We start from the raw sequence: 16,112 nt of genomic DNA, 5'->3' as shown, positions 1-16,112 counted from the left end.
ACAGATGTGAGATAACATCTCGTTGTGGATTTGATCTGCATTTCCCTGATCATTAGTAGAGTCGACCACCTTTTCATATCCTTGATCATTCATATGTTCTTTGGAGAAATGTCTATTCCTAAAGTTGCCCATTTCTTAATTGGGTTATTTGGTGGTTTCTTCTATTGAGTTGTTGGAGATTCTTATGTTTTGTATATTAAACCCTTGTCAGATGAATGCTTTGCAAGTATTTTGTCCCATTCCATAGACTGCCTTTTCACTTTAGTGATTATTTCCTTTGCTCCGCAGAAGCTTTTTAGTTTTATATAATCCCACCTGTGTTTGTGTTTTTTTGGTTTTGCTGCCTCTGCTGTTGCTATCAGATCCAGGAAATCATTGCCAAGACCAATGCCAAGAAGATTTTCCCCTATGTTTTCCTGAAGGGGTTTTACAGTTTCACATCTTATGTTTAAGTCTTTCATCCAGTTTGAGTTGATTTGTTGTGTATGGTCAAAGATAGGGGTCCAATTTCACCCTTTGACATATGGATATCTGGTTTTCTCAACACCATTTCGAAGGAGAAACTAATGATAAGTGGAGAATATCGGATTTTAGTTGACAAGACGCATGATGCCCGCACCTCATATTCCCATGCAGGATCCTCTGGTTCTGAAGATAAATCTCAGTGACTGGAAACCGGCAGAATGGCCTCCAGGGATTTGGTCATAGGCGTGATCTTCTTAACCCAAACTGTGGTCGGAATCTTGGGGAATTTCTCTCTTCTTTACTATTATATCTTCCTCTCTTTCACTGGGTGCAGGTTGAGGCCCACAGATTTCATTGTCAAACACCTGGTTGCAGCCAACTCCTTATCCCTCCTCTGTAAAGGAGTCCCCCAGATGATGGCAGCTTTCGGGCAGAACAATTTTCCAGGTGATTTTGGATGCAAACTTCTTTTCTATCTTCACAGAATAGGCAGGGGTGTGTCCATAGGCAGCACCTGCCTCTTGAGTGCCTTCCAGGCCATCACAATCAGCCCCCAGAACGCCAGGGGGACAAAACTTAAAAGGAAAGCTCTCAAGTACATTGACTTCTCTCTATTCCTGTGCTGGACCGTCTACATGCTGGTAAATATCATTTGCCCTATCCATGTGACTGGCAAACGGAACAACGTGAGCATCTCAATGAGAAAGGATTTGCAATACTGTTCGGGGACAACTAACAACAAACTCACACAATTGCTACATGCAGCGTTGTTATCATTCCCTGATGTGTTATGTTTGGGGATCATGGTCTGGGCCAGTGGCCACATGGTCTTCATCCTGCACAGGCACAGGCAGAGGGTCCAGCACATTCACAGCACTCATGTCGCCCCCAGATCCTCTCCTGAGTCCAGAGCCACCCAGAGCATCCTCGTCCTGGTGAGCACCTTTGTGTGTTTCTGCTCCCTCTCCTCCATCTGCCAAGTCTTTATGGCTGTTTTCGATAATCCCAGCTGGTTGCTGGTGAACGTCTCTGCCTTGATCAGTGGATGTTTCCCAACTGCCTGCCCCTTTGTTCTCATGAACGGTAACTCCTGTGTGTCCAGGTTCTACCTTCCCTGGCTGAGGAACACAACATCCACGAAAGTGATAACAAACGCGTAAATTGTACGTTTTTGCACAGTGTACAGTTGTTACTTCATTCATTCCCCGAGCTGCCAGCATAATGACGCAACAATCACACCCCAGGAGAGTGGTCAGCAAGCCAGAATGAGCATCTGTCCCGATAAAAAACAATCAGTGGCAATAGCAAATGTAAATGAAATATTAATGCAATTATTATGAAAATACTTATGTAACTGAAATTTTGTTCACACTTCCAGTGAAATAGTTTGGAATCTGTGCAATTAAAAAATGTTCCTGAAACAATCTAGAGATTGTGAGGGAGTATTTGAGTGTTGTAATTTTTAATTTGACATACTAAATATATCCAGAAATTAACTACGCTTGGAATTGTTGGAAACGTTGCAAGAGAAGTTAACATGTGAGACGGCCATTCAAGAAAGTGAAGAAAAGAATGTTCTCAAGTAATAATGAAGTAGGATGGGGTGATGGTGGAGTGCAAATTCAGGTTCAGTTAGGAACATTTGGGACTAAGTTATAAAATTTGTAGTTTAAACCTTAGGGAGACAGTAATCTTTAAAATATGATGACATGGAGGGATATTAGCACATTTAAGGCATTTAACATAGAAATGGACAAAGGGACCTGGGTTGGGACAAAGGAGAGCACAAAAACCTGTTGTCACTGATGAAAAAAGTGAGTGGGTGGCCATTTTAAAAAACACATCAGGCAACCTACTGAATGGGAGAAGCTATTTGCAAATGATATATCTAATAAGGGGTAAGGGGGTAATGTTCAAAATATAAAAGGAGCTCACACAGCTCAACCAAAAAATAATAATAATCTGATTTAAAAATGAACAGAGGAGTGGCATCTGGGTGGCTCAGTTGGTTAAGTGTTTGACTTTAGCTCAGGTCATGATCTCAGAGTGTGTGAATTCAAGCCCCACATCAGGCTCTGTGCTGACAGCTCAGAGCCTGGAGCCTACTTCAGATTCTGTGTCTCCCTCTCTCTCCCCCTCCCCTACTCTCACTCTGTCTCTCTCTCTCTCAAAAATAAATAAACATAAGAAAACTTTTTTTAAAAATGGACATGGGGGGGCGCCTGGGTGGCTCAGTCGGTTGAGTGTCCGACTTTGGCTCAGGTCAACAAACTCACAGACTGTGAGTTCGAGCCCCGCGTCGGGCTCTGTGCCGACAGCTCAGAGCCTGGAGCCTGTTTCAGATTCTGTGTCTCCTTCCCCTGTTCATGCTCTGTCTCTCTCTGTCTCAAAAAAAATAAAGGTTAAAAAAAAAATGGACATAGGACCTGAATCGACATGTTTCCAAAAAAGACACTCACATGGCCAACAGACACATGAAAAGATGTTTCATGTCACTAATCGTCAGGGAAATGCAAATCAAAACCACAATGAGATATCATCTCACACCAGTTAGAGTGGCTAGTATCAAAGATATAAGAAATAACAAGTGTTGGCAAGGATATAGAGAAAAGGGAGCCCTTGTGCATTATTGGTAGAAATGTCAGTTAGTGCAGCCACTTTAGTGGCCACTAGTAAACAGTATGGAGATTTCCACAAAGTATTAAAATCAGAAATATAATACAACCCAGTCATTCTACTTTTGAGTATATGCCCGAGGAAAATTAAAACACTAATTTGAAAAGATACACACAATGCCGCTGTTTACAGCATTATTTACAATAGCTAAGGTACGGAAGCATTCTGGGTGTCCATCAATAGATAAAATGGGATATATACATGATGGAATATTACTCAACCACGAACAAGAATGAAATCATGTCATTTGTGACACCATGAATAGACCTAGAGTTTATTATGTTCCATGAAATAAGTCAGAGAGAGAAGGACAAATACCATATGATTTCACTCATTTGTGGAATCTAAAAATCAAAAGAAATGGATGAATGAACAACAACAACAAAAGAGACACATACTCACAAACACAGAGAATGAACTGGTGGTTGCCAGTGGGGAGGGTGTAGAGGGATAGATGAAAGAAATGAAGGGGACTAAGAGGCACACACTTTCAGTGATAAAATAAATAATCCATGAGGATGGAGAGTTACAGCATAGGGAATATAGTCAATAATACAGTAACAACTGTGTGAGGCGACAGACGGTGACCATACTTATCATGGTGAGCATATCAGAATGTACATAGTTGTCAAATCACTGCGTTGTACACCTGAAACTAATATGATATTATGTGTCAACTCTACTTCAATTAAAAATTTAAAAAAAGGAAAAAAACCCAAATACATGCCATCTGGGATAAACTGGCATGAATTTGTAGAAGGTAGGTTTTTCTTTAAAGTGTGAGGATGCCAGTTGGCCATGTTGGAATGAGGGAGATTTGGGAGGAGCACCCTCAAATGTCTAAGGTGAGGAAGTAAGGGGGAGGCTTCCACTTTACTGAAATTCACTTCAATGGATAAAGAAAATGTGGTGTATCCATATACAATGGAACATTATCCAGCAACACAAAAGAAGGAAATCCTACCATTCGCAACAACACAGATGGCTCTCGAGGGCATTCTGCTAAGCAAGATAAGTCAGATAGACAAAGATGCATATATGATATATATGATATTGTTTGTATGTGGAATATAAATAAAACCAAACTCCTAGACACTAGAATGGTCATTGACAGGGATGGGCGCCAGGGGAGATGGGGAGATGGTAGTCAAAGGGTACAAGCTTCCAGTTATAAGATGATAAGTTTCTGGGGTTCTAATGTACAGCGTGGTGACTATAGCTAACAATACTGTGTTATATACTTGGAAGTTGCTAAGAGAATAGATTTTAAACATCCCCAATACACCAAAAAAAGAATGACGTAACGAGATAAAGGTCTTAACTACCCCTGTTGTGGTATTCATTTTGCAATATATATGTGTATCAAATTGTCACGTTGTATATCTTAAACTTGCACAATGTTACATGTCAACTGTATCTCAATAAAACTGGGAGGGAAAAACACTCATTGTCTTCATGGTGCTTGCTTAACATATTAGAATCCCTTCCATATTGTGGGAGGATGCCAATAGTTTTGCTTCTATTTTTCTTTTCTTTTTCATTTTTTTTTTTGAGAGAGAGAGCACATGCAAATGGGGTAGGGGCAGAAGGAGAGATAGGGAGAAGAGGATCTTAAGCAGGCTCCATGCTCAGCATGGAGCTCAGTGTGGGGCTTGATCTCATCACCCCGGGATAATGACCTGAGCTGAAATCAAGAGTCCAATGCTTAGCTGATTGAGCCACCCAGGAGCCCCTCTTTTTTTCTTACTTGGACCATTCCTGCTGGGCACTGCAAACCTTGTGCACACTGTGACTGGAGCATGGCAGTGAAATTGGGGTCCTGGTCAAAGTGCTTGGGTGCAGCATGGGGTGCATCAATAAGTCCACCTCCCATCCTAAGGCTGGTTCATGAGCTAAGAGAGAATTCAGTTCAAGTCTTTTTTTATTTTTTTAAGTTTGAGAGAGACAGAGAGAATGCAAGTGGGGGAGGGGAGAAAGACAGGGAGAATCCCAGGCAGGCTCTGTACTGTCAGCACAGAGCCCGACACGGGGCTTGAACTCACAAAACGACGAGATCATGACCTGAGCTGAAATCAAGAGTCAGATGCTCAACCGACTGAGCCACCCAGGTGCCCCTTCAAATCAAGTCTTTAGATGGAAGGCTGGATGGATCCACATGGGCGGATGTCATCTCAGGTTTCCTGACAGGTCAGATCTATTCCTGGATATGTGGGTAGGCATCAGCCTGGTAGGATGTTGTAGAAAAACAGTCAAATAAAATATGTTTTACCCTCAATGAAGAGTAAAAAGACATCTCAAAAAAGGAAAAAGAGACCTAGGACCTATGGAAACATTTCACAGTAAAAGAAATGCAAATGGTCATTTCACATATACAGAGGTATCCGACCTCAAGGGGCGCCTGGGTCGCTCACTTGGTTGAGCATCCGACTCTTGATTTAGACTCAGGTCGTGATCTCACAGTTGGTGAGTTCCAGCCCCAAATCAGGCTCTGCGCTGGCAGCACAGGTCCTGCTTGGGATTCTGTCTCCCTCTCTCTGCCCCTCCCCCACTTAGTCTCTCTCTCTCTCTCTCTCTCTCTCTCAAAATAAATAAAAATAAACTACAAAACCAGAAATTTCAGCATACATATTCCTTAAATTTTATAATTTTATTTTATATTTTTATATATTTTATATACAGCATTTAAAATATAATATGCAATATAATAATATATAAAAATTTAAACATTATATATTAAACACATATATGTTATATATAACATATGAGTTATATATATCATATATATTTACATATATTAGACAATTTAAAATATATGTGTTATAGGGGGACCTGGCTGCCTTAGTCAGTGGAGCATAAAACTCTTGATCTCAGGGTTATGAGTTTGAGCCCCACATTGGGTGCAGAGATTACGTGAAAGTAAAATCCTTAAAAATATGTTATATATATATATTTCATATACTTATATAACATAAAATATATATTTATGTATGCAATGGGTAAATTTTTATGTATGATTATATTCTATACATATATTATTATTATTTATCATTTTGCGTTCCTGAGTGAGGAACCCTGAAAACTATTGAGCTCTTTGTCTATTTCTATTGAATCTCTGTCTGAGCTTGGAGATGGCTGTGCAAAGAAAAAGACATCGGATTCCAGTGTCCTCAGATTCCAGTTCTAAGAATGGCTTCAACCACCCAGATTCCTCACCTTTGCCTTTTTTGCTTGTCAGTCTAGCCAAGAGGCCCGGGTCTGGAGTTGCTGAGGCTTCCTTGGTTCCAGGTTCTTCTCCTCCCTGGAGGCCGAGGGCTGGGAGACAAGGGCCCCAGCCCAGCCCTTCAGGGGACACCTCCTGGTCCTCGCCATGTGTCCACAGGCTTGATAACAGTTCTTGCACATTATCTGTGGGTCGAAGAGGACAGTGGTCAGTGAGACAGCATCAATCAGAGGCAGTTTTCAAAGGTTACTATCATGACAAGCGTTTTGATTTGGGAATTGTTTTTTCTGGAGGGCACACAGACATGTAACCTCTTAAGTGTCTGGAACTTCATGATACAATCGATAGTCATAACCGCAACTCATTTTATTTTATTTAAAAACATTTTTTTAATTTAAGTTTTTATTTAATTCCAATTCACAACCCATTTTAAATCAGGAACCAAGGACAAAAGATCAAAAGGTCTGAGGAGGATGATAAAGACTCAGCTGTCCTTGCAGCTCAAATTTTGGATGCTGAGCAAACTCCATGGGACATAGTGAATATGTCCAGGATGATTGAGAAAGGATGAGGCGGACCAGAAGCCTCCCCCTCCAGCTGGCCTTTTTACTGCCCGAGGAGGCCCTGCTCAAGCTTTGGAGCTCACCGCACCAGCTGGAGACAATCGACTTTGATTAATCACCAGCCCCCTCTGAAGATATAAGGGATTATTTCCTGTTAATTTTCCTCTGCATTTTTATTTAATTTTTATTGTTTTTTATTTTGCCACACATCTGATACCATCAACTATAATTTGATGAGTGTCATTTCCAAGCATTTAAGATATTTTAACATACATGTACATACTTTTTAAATTATATATTGCTTTCTGAAAGTGCAAGATATGTATATACATCCATAGACTGTTCAATTCTGTATCGTGACTTTTCTCTCAATTGTTTCTGAAGAATCTCCCTTTCCCACCTATACCTGTAGTTCATCCTGTTTCACCACTGTTTGCCATTTACTTGGGTCGACAGACTGGACTTTTTGGTTTTAATCTCTGATCCTATTCAAGGGGATTTATGTTGTTTCTAATATTTTCCTTCCACTGGCAATGCTGCCACGAACATACTTGGCCCATGTTCTTGTTTGCTATGAATTCCCTGTTGTTATGAACAGAAAGTGAGGAACCAAATTTCTGCATCATGGTTTTCAGGCATCTTCATATTTAGTGGCCATATTGTCCCCTGAAGGGGTTAAGCCAATCACAACCCACACTAACCCTGGAGGAGAGTCTTCAATTCCCCACATCCTTGGTACACAGGGTAATTTTATGCATGAATTTTATGCATGTGAGCTGGTGATGTTGTATATTTCCATTTGTTTTATTGTCAGCAATGCTGTATGTAACATAATATCATGTTCATCACAGGCTTACTAACGCATGAGCTGTTTGGTTTTTTTTTAATTCCTTTTTCAATTCACTGTGGATTGTCTTTCTTTCCTTTTAATGGGTAGACATTACTTTTTATAGTTCCTGGATATATTTCTCTCTGAATGATGGGACTTGGAAGTATGTGCTTCCATTTTGTAACTGGTCTTAAATTATATTTCAGACAAAATGTACTAGTTTAGTGATATAATAAGTATTAGTAATGTAGGAACTTTATTTAGATCCTGGTTCAAAAAAAAACAATTAAAAGATTTGTTTGAGTAATTTCAGAGAATGTGAATATGAACTGGATATTAGACGACGTTAAGAAATTAAAAAATAGGGGAGCCTGGTTGGCTCAATCAGTAAACCATGTGACTCTTGTACTCAGAATTGCGAGTTCAAGCCCCAGCTTGGGTGCAGAGATTACTTAAAAATAAAATCTTCAAAATAAAAAAAATTAAGTAAAAAATAAATTTGTGTTGTAATAGACTGGGAGTCTTTTCATCTTTATATCCTTGAGTAGTTATTTATTAGAGATGAATTTTATGGCTCGCCACTGGTTGATTACAGAAATCCTGAATTCCACGATTTGCACTCAAGATTCCAGCTCCATTTCCCACCGAACCCCCATTCCAAACGCGAAGTTTTCAGTGGATGATACAAGAATGGCAAAACACGGACACATTTTGAGGTGGCCTTAAAAAATAGATTCACTTTATTTTCTTTAATTGTGTGAATGCTTGACATTTCCATATTAAAACCTTTAATGAGGGCACTTGAGTGGCTCAGTCAGTGAAGCTCAGGTCTTGATCTCAGGGTTGGTGGGTTGAAGACCCACATGGTGCTGAGCACTACTGTGAGTGAGGAGCCTGCTTCGGATTCGCTCTGCCCCTCCCCCCACTTGCACGTGCATTCTCTCTCTCTCTCAATAAATAAACTATTAAAAAGGCTTAAACACCTTTAATGGAAATAAATCAATATTGGCGAACTGTCTTCACCGTGAATTATTTTTAGTTCATTGCTGGTTTCACTTTTATATAAACATGTGGTATTTGTCAGATGTACTTATAGGTAAGATTGACTTGTTGATGTTCCTACAGTGACATCCAGTCCTTAAAGGTCCAGGCAGAGTTTCCGCTCTCTTTGGCCAAGAATGGAAACACAGGAGAGAAATATGCCCTTTGCATCAGAGGGGTCTGGTGGACATTTTTTTTAAGTCCGATTTTCTTGTGACTTACTCAGAACGAAATTATCAGTGAGAAGAATACTGACAATACATGTTTCCAACGATAGGGAAGAAATCTTTCTGATAAACCTACCTAATCCCTGTACTCCTGGGAAGAAGGAACACGAATCCAGCAGGGTCTTAACTAGTCGTGGGTGGGAGTTGGACCAGAGGTAAGACAGGGAGGGGTCCCCAGCCTTCCAGTCCCTCTGTCCCCTGGCTTTGTTGTCCCGCTTTTTGTCACCACCACAGGCCCCTGCAAAAGGCTCCCCTTGGTTGAGCGGGGGCCCCCCACAGGAAGCACAAGCGGCCACGTTCCATCTCTCGCGAGAGCCCAGGTTCCCGAGCGGCAGGAAGGTGGAATTTTTCCAGCCAATAGGAGCGAGCCACGCCCTGCGAGGGCGCCTATAAAAGGCAGGTGCCAGCGGGCGGTCTGCACTTGGGAGACCTGGCAGTGCAGGGTGAAGGCCGTCCCCGGGGGCTTCCAGATGGACTCTGGAACTGAAGGCTCAGAGCCCCGCAGCTCATCCGTGCGACACCCCGCTGACCGGCCGCCCTGCCACCAGAACTCGTTCCCAGAAAGCGGCTCAGATGTGGAGGAGAAAGCACTGGAAGGGAAAGAGGAGACGTTACTGTCGCCGTTGAGAGAGAGCCGCACCCAAAGGCGAGGTAGGAGTCGGGTGGTTTGTGTGTGGGGGCTGGAAGGGGGGTAGGGGTCAGGGTTGTATTCGGAAATCGGTGGTAGGGAACATCACCCAGCTCCAGGGAGGCTTTGAGAAACGGGGCATTGATCCCCAGGGACCAACTTGCTCGGGTTCACCTCGGACCCTGGCTGAACACCCTCTGCTGAGAGAACCGTCCACAAATCGGGGTCTGGGATGGACTAGAGGGTTCTGCGGGCCTCGAGAGAGGCCACTCGCGCAAACGGCCTCTTTTCCCCCAGGGTCAGAGCCCAAGACAGAGGAGGAGGATCCCAGGGAAAGTGAGCCCAAAAGGGACAGCTGCATTTCCGGATCAGGTGAGAGCTGGTTTTGCTGCGGAGGGGGCACAGGACGTGGGGCGGCTCAGTCTCCCCGGTCAGGGAACTGGAGCTCGGTGGCACCCTCGCACATCCTGGGCTCTAGGAAGAGCTGGGAACCTGGCCTTGGCTGCCAGCCCCGGTCCTCGCGTGTGCAGGACGGATTAGGGCCGCGAGGGTGTCGGCCCGAGGCGGTCACAAAACCTCTGGCCTTGTCCACAGAATCGGAAGGCTGCTCCAGTTGGGAGGGCTCCGGCAAGAGGAAAGTCACTTCCAGCGACAGCACCTGCCCCCCAGCAGCAGGTAGGATCTTGCTTTGGGGCGGAGGAGCGCGGAGAGGAAGGCAGGTCAAGCACGCGGGGCGTGGGCACAGAGGGTTGTTGAGGGGCTGAATCGGGTGAGGAGGCCCTGGAATCCAGGGAGCTCTGGGGGACCCGTGCCGGGCCTGGCCTCGCCTCGTCCCAGAGCCGGGGCAGGAAGGCTTAGGAGGCCGGCGGGGTTCACCCGAGGGGGTGGGGTCCCCGGGAATCCAGCTGGCGGGGCGCTCGGCCACGTGCTGCCTCCGCAGGGGCCTCTCCAGCAGGTGAGCGCAGTGTGACTCCGGGAAAGAGGAAACGGACGACGCCGGACTCGGGCCAGGACAGCGAGAGCGAGGAGACCGCGGGTGCCCAGCGCAGGAGACGCGGGGCGCGGGGCGCCGGGCGCGGCCGGCGGAGCAGGTGCAGGTCCCCGGGAGACCGGCCGCCCCCACTTCGGAAGAGGCTGGTGACCGCCGTGCGCGCCCTGTCTGAGGCCGTCCGTCAGGACGTGGCCGGGGCGTGGGAGCAGCGGGAGCGTTCCCCGCTGACCTGGGAGCAGCGCACGGAGCTCGGGCGGCTCTGGGCGCCTCTGTGCGCGGCCTTGCAGACCGTCTACACCATGGCCAACCAGGCGGCCTACGTGTTCCCTGCAGAGAGCTGGCTCGTCCCAGCCCCGCCGCCGGGCCCCCGGGCTCCAGCTGGGGATACAGGAGAAGCCCGGGGCTCCCCCCGCGACGGACACGGGGCCTCCCCTCCGCGGGTCGGGAGCGAGGCCGCCCGCGCTGTGTCAGGCACCCGCGCTGCCGCAGAGCTGCGCGCGCAGCCCCCGGGGTGAGACCAAGGCCCTGCTACCGCCCACACTGCGGGTACCGCGCGTGTCAGACTTGGGGCGCTCGGAGCAAAGGCACTGCAAACACCGAGTGCGGAGCTGACGAGCTCGTGTCCGATTTCGTGTTAGGCACTGTAGTGTGTTTTGAGGGTCTTAGGACGGCCGAGCATTATTTCATGATGAGAACAGGTATCGGGGTGTAATTCCTCTGTTGTTGCCAACGTCTCGCCAAGTAAACATACTTCTCTCCTCCCCTTGATCCGAAAAGGCGCTAAGTCTTGGGTCCCCTGCCTCCAGTCTTGGAGGACTGAAGCCACAGGCCTGGGGGAGCATCTGTGTGGAGGGATGGTTGTACGGTTCAGTTTGGTGAAGTCACCATGTCGGTTTGTCCTTCGCTTTTCAGTTACTTTATATGAAACCTGGTTCAAGATACATTAGTGTTATTGACCGTATGTGCTTATTCTCACAGCTGGCTCATATGCCAAATTTTAAGTTTTCTTCTATTTTGCAGATTTCAAGTTATCCTATTTATGAGAGGATATTTAAGATAGATGCTGTCATATTATATATATTTTATGTACTTTCCAATTTGTATTTTACACTGGGATCATGTAGTCTTTCATCTATAAATGTGCAGAATTTTATGTAAGCAAAATAAACCTTTTTCCGTATTGTCTTGTCCTTTGGTTCCTAATTTCTACATAACAGGGATAAAATAAAAATGCTGCTCATGGATTGTAGGTCTTAGATAATTTCATATTTATCTAGATGGAGTTTGTTTTATGGCAAGGGAGGGTTAGGAAGGAGGCTGTTTTCTTTTCACCTCTACTGCATTTCCACCTTGACTTTCCTACACCTAGCAGCTCTTATTGTAGGACGGGGATAGCAGTTAATTATCCCACTGAATGGGGCAATTCAATTATAATATAAATCAGTTTGAACCCATGCCCTGGCTTCAAATTATACAAAACAAGTGCCTGCATGTGTACAAAAAATTACAATTGGCAAGTTACATTTGGGGATTGGAGGTGCAATTACCAAAGGATGAAAAATAAATTTTAAAATAATAAAATACAACAAAATAAAATAAAAAACAGAACACCTGGAATAAATCCAATAAAAATGTATCAAGTGTATATGAGAAGCCATGTAAGATTTCAGAAACATATGAAAGTAGACATAAACAAATATAAAATCACATCATTGTTCTTAGATAGAAAACTTCATATTATCAAACATCAATTGTCCCTAAGCTAATTTATAAATTTAATTGTTTCTGAAACAGATACCACCAGTTCCTTATGAATCTAAGCATGTTATTACAAAAAAAAAATCCCTACAGCTGAAAATACAAATAAAAATATGCAAGAAAACTCTGAAAAAGAAAAAAAGATGAGGGTAAACTTGTAGTTAAGCAAGAGCTCCAGAGATCTGTACAACATCGCACATATAGTCATCAATGTATTTGTACACTTAAAAATCCATTAAAAGTGGGGCAAGTGGACATGCTCCCCAATGTTTAGAGCAGTGCTATGGACAATAGCCAAATTATGGAAAGAGCCCAAATGTCCATTGACTGATGAAGGATAAAGAAGTGGTATATATATGCAATGGGGTACTACTCAGCAATCAAGAAGAATGAAATCTTCCCGTTTGTAACAATGTGGATGGAACTAGAGTGTATTATGCCAAGCAACGTAAATCAGAGAAAAACAAACATATGATTTCACTCATATGTGGAATTTGAGAAACTCAACAGACGAACATAGGGGAAAGGAAGGGAAATTAAGATAAAAACCAAGAGGGAGGCAAACCATAAGGGACTCTTAAGTACAAAGAACAAACTGAGGGTTGCTGGAGAAGGGGTGTGTGGGGGGAATGGGTTTTGGGTGACGGGCATGAAGGAGGGCACTAAGACCACTAAGGTGACCTATCATATAAGTTATAAACATAGAAACGAAATGAAAGTACCTGAAAAGGATTTTCAGAGTTACAATCAAAGAGAAGAACATGCCAACAATAATTTACATCAGGGATCACTGGATTATTTGCACAACTCAGTGCCAGTATATTTGGAACTGTACATGATGCGGAAATTTGGTACGAAGATATGCTTTACCAATATCGATCTCCCTAGTGTTAACAGGAAGTCTAAACAGAACAGTATCTACAAAAAGGGAGAAGTTTCTGAGACCCTCACAAATAAAAGCACCAGGATCAGAAGGTGAAATGCTAAATTCAATAATTCCTTTAACTCTCAGTTAAGCCAATATTCATTTAAATTAATTTTTAAAAATTTAAATTTAACCTGAGAGAGAGAAAGAGAGAGAACAAGCACACAAGTAGGGAAGGGGCAGAGAGAAAGAGAGAGAGAGAATCCCAAGCAGGCTCTGGGCTGTCGGCCCAGAGCCTGACATGGAACTCAATCTCACGAACTGTGAGATCATGACCTGAGTCCAAATCCAGAGTTGGATGCTTAACCAACTGAGTCACCCAGGTTCCCCAATACTCTTAAATAGCATTGGGTGGTTACCACATCTTTCCACACCTGTAGTTTTGCTGATTTTTCAGTCATCAGCTCTGATTAACTTTATTATTAAGAAACAAGAGTTCAAATTAATCCTTTGTTTTCCCTACCCACAAACACACAATCAAATACTCCCCATATCCAAGTCAGACACTAGAACCATAATGGTGGACAACCCTTAGTTCACAAATACAAATACCGAAACGTTACACATAGAGGCAAACACACATGCATATGCACAACATACACTCAAATGCACGGCCATACACATTTACACACTCACATACACTCCATAGCAAACTCACACTCATGCACACGCTCATCAAATACAAGCACACGCTCACATTTACACACTCACCCATATTCCTACATTCCCAGTCCCGTGTATGTAATTACATTCAAACTGTCTCCATGCACATGTGTGTCTCGACGATATGCTCCCATGTTGGAAGAATACAGGAATCTCCTGACCTTGGATGCCTGAAAGCGGGGGGCACTTTCCACCTTTCTAACTTCTTCCATCCCTGCAACAACCCCAAAGTTGATATTTACCACGTGCTACATCTTAAAGTGCTGGGAGCATTGCCACTGCAGGTGCAGGCAAACAGGGCAAAGTTGGAAGGTTGCAGGTGTGTTGGAGCAGGGTCCAAATGAGGCCAGAGGGAGAGGGTATAGTTAGTGTGCAGAGAGCATGGGAGAATGGAGAAACAGATGCAAAACTCTTCAAAGGCATAAGATGCCACAGTACTTGGTAAATACAGATAGGGACAGAAAAGCAAGGGGGAAATGCTAAGATGAACCCTGAAGTATGGGATCAGAGTCAGGGACATCAGTATGTGCACAGAGTTGGTTGTAGATATGCAAGTAAAATCAGTATGAAAAATAATTCAGTAAGCTAATAGGATATACTATTGATATACAAAGAAAAATGAAAGAGGGCTCATGAAATAAATAGCTTTAAAAAAATAAAATGAAATAAACCCACCAGGTATGAACCTAACAAAAATGTGTAAAGCCAATATGTAGGAAAAAATAAAATATTCCTGACATATACGAAAGTAGAAATAAATGAATGTAAATTTACATCATGTTCTTGAGTGGAAAAACTAAATATTATAAAAGGTCAATTTTCCTTAAGCTAATTTATAAATTTAATTGGATGATGATACAGATACCATCAGTTAGTTTTTCGAATTAACAATGTTACTGCAAAAATCTAACAGAATAATGAACAAAGAAGAATAGGCACAAAAACTCTAAAAAAAAAAAAAAACAAAAACAAAAAAAACAACCAAAATGGGTATGGTTATCCTTCTGAGATTTTTTTTTTTAATTTTTTTTTTTTAATGTTTATTTGTTTGTGAGACAGAGAGAGACAGAGCATGAATGGAGGAGGGGCAGAGAGAGAGGGAGACACAGAATCTGAAACGGGCTCCGGGCTCTGAGCTGTCAGCACAGAGCCCGACGTGGGGCTCGAACTCACGGACCGTGAGATCGTGACCTGAGCCGAAGTCGGATGCTTAACCGACTGAGCCACCCAGGCGCCCCTGAGATGTTTTTTTATTAACAGACTATTAGGTCAGTGAAGTCAAAAATTGAGAAGTATGCCAAAGTGCACAAGAAAAGTTAATAACCAGCAAAAACTAAATGGGGACACATCATTAACGCTTGGTATTTGGGAAATGGTAATTCCTATCAAAATGACCATGAATGGTCTTTTCTTTAAATCCCTCAGCAAGATAAAGGTCAAACAAAAGGGAAGTCTATAGGGTAAAAAATTAAAACAAGGTTAAATTCTTCGTAAGACTTGCTTCTTTCTCCCTGAGTAAACTTTTCTTAAAATCTAATTTTCAAGCATAAAATAGCCTTCCAAAGTAACTGAGAACAAAGTTTTTTAAAAATTGCAATTGCAATGACATTTGGCAACTAAGGAGCTTAATCAATATACAGGTGCAATCTGGTAGTTCTGAAAGGCGTTTGGATTTATAATCATCTCGAGAGGTGTAGATTCGAATATCAAAGAGAGAAAATTGATGACCACCACATAGGCAGAAATGTTGTTCCTTTAAAACAACAAGCCGCCCTCCACCCCCCACAGCCCAGGGCCCAGCGGTGAACGCCAGGGAAGGCAGTCCAGCAAACGGGGAGCAGAAGTGACAATTCAGTGCAAAGCTCTGATGGGGAGTTAGTACCAAACTGCACATTGTCCACAGAAGTTTTGCATTTCGCAATGTAGCGTCCATCACCGACACTGACCACCCCGGCTTTTGCTGCATTAAACAAGGAGCTGTCCCTGTCCAAGTCTCAGTCGCCCCTCAAAGACCCCAGGTCACAGGTTCCCGCACAGCTCCGCCTCACTAGCCGGAGCGCGTCTCCACCGCTGGCTACAAATGTTTCCCAGGGTACTGAGATCAACTTGTCAAATACCACCACTCC

The 16,112-nt window shown here is 43.4% G+C and overlaps 2 protein-coding genes across 2 annotated transcripts; both read left to right on the top strand.

The window, feature by feature from the left end:
- Positions 1-530: 530 nt before the first annotated feature.
- Positions 531-1,727, top strand: LOC115503076 (vomeronasal type-1 receptor 4-like). The gene has a single exon (XM_030299074.1). The coding sequence runs from the start codon at positions 684-686 to the stop codon at positions 1,623-1,625; it is 942 nt and encodes a 313-aa protein (XP_030154934.1). The 5' UTR covers positions 531-683; the 3' UTR covers positions 1,626-1,727.
- Positions 1,728-9,491: 7,764 nt separating this feature from the next.
- On the top strand, positions 9,492-11,155 carry LOC115503033 (protein FRG2-like-1). Its single transcript, XM_030298991.1, has 4 exons — positions 9,492-9,672; positions 9,947-10,021; positions 10,244-10,324; positions 10,590-11,155. The coding sequence occupies exons 1-4, from the start codon at positions 9,492-9,494 to the stop codon at positions 11,153-11,155; spliced, it is 903 nt and encodes a 300-aa protein (XP_030154851.1).
- Positions 11,156-16,112: the final 4,957 nt, after the last annotated feature.

The sequence above is a fragment of the Lynx canadensis genome, chromosome E2, assembly GCF_007474595.2.
Source record: "Lynx canadensis isolate LIC74 chromosome E2, mLynCan4.pri.v2, whole genome shotgun sequence".
In the NCBI taxonomy this organism is placed as follows: domain Eukaryota; kingdom Metazoa; phylum Chordata; class Mammalia; order Carnivora; family Felidae; genus Lynx; species Lynx canadensis.
Note: the sequence above shows the minus strand (reverse complement) of the source record. Positions and strands in the feature narration are given on the sequence as shown.